At 49.2% G+C, this 2,698-nt stretch overlaps 1 protein-coding gene across 1 annotated transcript; it reads left to right on the top strand.

Moving 5' to 3' along the window:
- The first annotated feature begins 294 nt into the window (after positions 1-294).
- LOC146710760 (uncharacterized) lies at positions 295-2,175 on the top strand. The gene has a single exon (XM_085455380.1). The coding sequence runs from the start codon at positions 319-321 to the stop codon at positions 2,173-2,175; it is 1,857 nt and encodes a 618-aa protein (XP_085311506.1). The 5' UTR covers positions 295-318.
- Positions 2,176-2,698: the final 523 nt, after the last annotated feature.

Here is a 2,698-nt window from a genome sequence, read left to right on the forward strand (position 1 = left end):
GAGCAGAAGGTCGTTTCCCTCGCGAAAGCGGCGGTTCTGGCAGATGAGTTTGCTTTGACGCACAAGAGGGGTTTTTCCCCTCCGTTACGTCGGGGTTCTAGAGTTTTGCCGGAGGTGGGGGGGGGGGGGGGGGGGCGTTCTCCCCCGCTCTCGCGGCGTAGCCCTACGGTGGCCGCTGGGGACCGCCGATGTTTTTTTTGTCATGAGCTCGGTCATCTCGTTGCTTCTTGTCCCGTGCTGAGGGCGAGGGAGGGGGCGCGGGCCGACATTTCGGGGGGGGCCGTGCAGTGTTGCTCCGCGGTAACCCGCCCTAGCTTAATGCCGGTTGGCGTCGTTCCGCGGGGGATAGATGAGGTGTTTCGACCGTTTGTTTCGACGGGGTTTTTATCGTTGTCTGGTGATGCGGGGGACCGGGTTCCGATCACCATCTTGAGGGATACAGGGGCGAAGCATTCGGTGGCGCGGCATGGAGTCGTGCCTTTCTCGCAGCAGTCGTACTGTGGTTCTGATTTGCTGGTGTGGGGTATCAAGGTGAGTCTTTTACGCATGCCTCTCCATACGGTTACTTTGACCTCGTCCTTCGTATCGGGCGCTGTGCGGGTGGGGGTTCGAGATCAGCTGCCAATTGAAGGCATTGATCTTGTTTTGGGAAATGACATGGCCGGGGGAAAAGTGTTTCCGGCTATGCCGGAAGTTATTGAGTGTCCTACTTCGGATCGGTTATGCCAATTCCCGTCGGAGCTGGGTGACCCCACAGTTTATCCGGCATGTGTGGTTACTCGTGCTCGAGCTCGTCGCTTGGGTGGTGAGGTGGACATATCCGAAATGTTTCCGGACGGCTCTGAGCCGCATGATAGTTCTGTTTCGGGGGTAGATGGTGGGACGGCGAAGGTTTTTAGTATGGTGTTGGAGAAGGAGGCAGCAGGTATCCGCAGGTTTGTGTGTGGTCAACTCCGTGACGAGGCAGACCTGAGCACGCTGACCTTGGGAATTTTAAAAAAGAGATATCAGACACACAACAAATGTGACTCATTAAGGCCAGAAGTAAAAACTTTCATGAAACAGGTGGTGCAAGAGGAACTGATGAAAATGCAGGATAATGATGAAAGTGAAAGTGACTCAGAGACTAAGAAGCTCCAGAACAAAAGGAAAAGAGAAAATGGAAATGACGAGGTCATGAGTGAGAGTGAAGATGAATCCTGGGCAAAGAAATCACAAAATAATCATTCAAGCTCATCATCAGAATCTGAGGTTCAAGAGGACAACAAAACAGAAAGTAAAGAAAGCAGCAATGATGAAGAAAATGCCAAATCTCAAGCTGATGGTGAAGAGCCAGAGGTGAAAAAATCACAACAAAAGAGAAATGAAAATCGTCAAATTGACAGTGACGAGTCTTCTGATGAGGAACTCAGTGAGGAAAGCAACTGCAGTGACAGTCCAAAGAAAATGGTGAGAATGAACGTCGAGACAGTAACTAGCAGTAAAGATGAAGGAAGGAGAACACCACTGAGTGATGCAGGAAACGAATCAGATGGAGACTGCAAGTCAGAAACGAGTGACAAAATTAGGAGCGACGAGTCTTCTGACAGTGAAAAAGAAGATACAAAAGTGGAAGAGAAAACCAGTGACCCAGACTCAGTTTCATCACTACCTTCTTTGGAAGATGAAAAAGAAAATAAGACTGATAAAACAAATGATAAAAAGATGAAGAAGAGTGTGAAGAAAGATGAGAGCACCAGAAAACCAAAGTCTGATGACAAATCGGTGGCGAGGCTTGAACGTTATATTGCCCTCTGCGGCGTGAGGAGAAATTACAAGAAGCTGCTGGAGGACTGCCGCTCCCAGGTGGCTGTTCTGAAGAAGGAGCTTGAAGAGCTTGGTGTACATGGTCAGCCAACTATTCAGAAATGGAAAAAGGTCAGAATGAAGAGAGAGCAAGCTCAAGAACTGGCTGCTCTTGATGTCAACAACATCATTACCACACAAGGTCGACCTACACGCAGGGGTGCCTCAGCAAGTCAGAAACAACAGGACTGTCCGTCCTCTGAATATCAGCGCACTCTAAACTCGGAATCAGACAGTGATCAGGAAAACAATACCCACAGAGGTCGCAGGAAAATGTCCGAATGGGCCAACCTGCAGGGGATCATCAGTGATGACACAGACGGTGACTGATGAGTCTGGTTTCCCCCTAGGAAGTGTTCAATTTGTTTGTTTGTTTTAATGTTTTTGATACTAGGTCTAGCATCTCTCTAATGAGATGCTTGATTTTAGGTGGGGGGGTGTTATGACCCAGGGTCATTATTTGCGGTACGGTGTTGTTATTGTTTGTATTTGTATTCAGTGTTGCTTGTTTCCAGGTGGAGGCCACCCATTGGTGGAGGAAGGAAAGAGGCCAGCTACAAAAGGGGTTGGACTGGGTCGGTGAGGAGACTTCCTGGTTTCCCGTGAGCTGTGTGTCTGGGGACCGTCGTGGTGTGTGACTGCACGGGGCTGCAATATTAATGCTGAAAAAGGGGTTGTACCTGGGCTTGGTAGCTGTAGGGGTGGGAAGCCGTTTTCTTTTATTCCCCTCTTTTCTCCTGTTTCGGGTAGGGAGACAGGTTAGAGAATTGTATTTTGTTTTGGGATCGTGGGAGGTAAGTTAGCTCTGTTTTTCTTTCTAGTGTGTTTTGTTTGTTGTTTTGGCATCGCCCAC

The sequence above is a fragment of the Copadichromis virginalis genome, linkage group LG4, assembly GCF_057382275.1.
Source record: "Copadichromis virginalis isolate Kocher_CV1m ecotype Utaka linkage group LG4, C_Virginalis_male_GT1.1, whole genome shotgun sequence".
Classification (NCBI taxonomy): Eukaryota; Metazoa; Chordata; class Actinopteri; order Cichliformes; family Cichlidae; genus Copadichromis; species Copadichromis virginalis.

Bases quoted from the DNA above. Each gene is read 5' to 3' on its own strand.
- LOC146710760 (XM_085455380.1), top strand. From the start codon at position 319: ATGCCGGTTGGCGTCGTTCCGCGGGGGATAGATGAGGTGTTTCGACCG.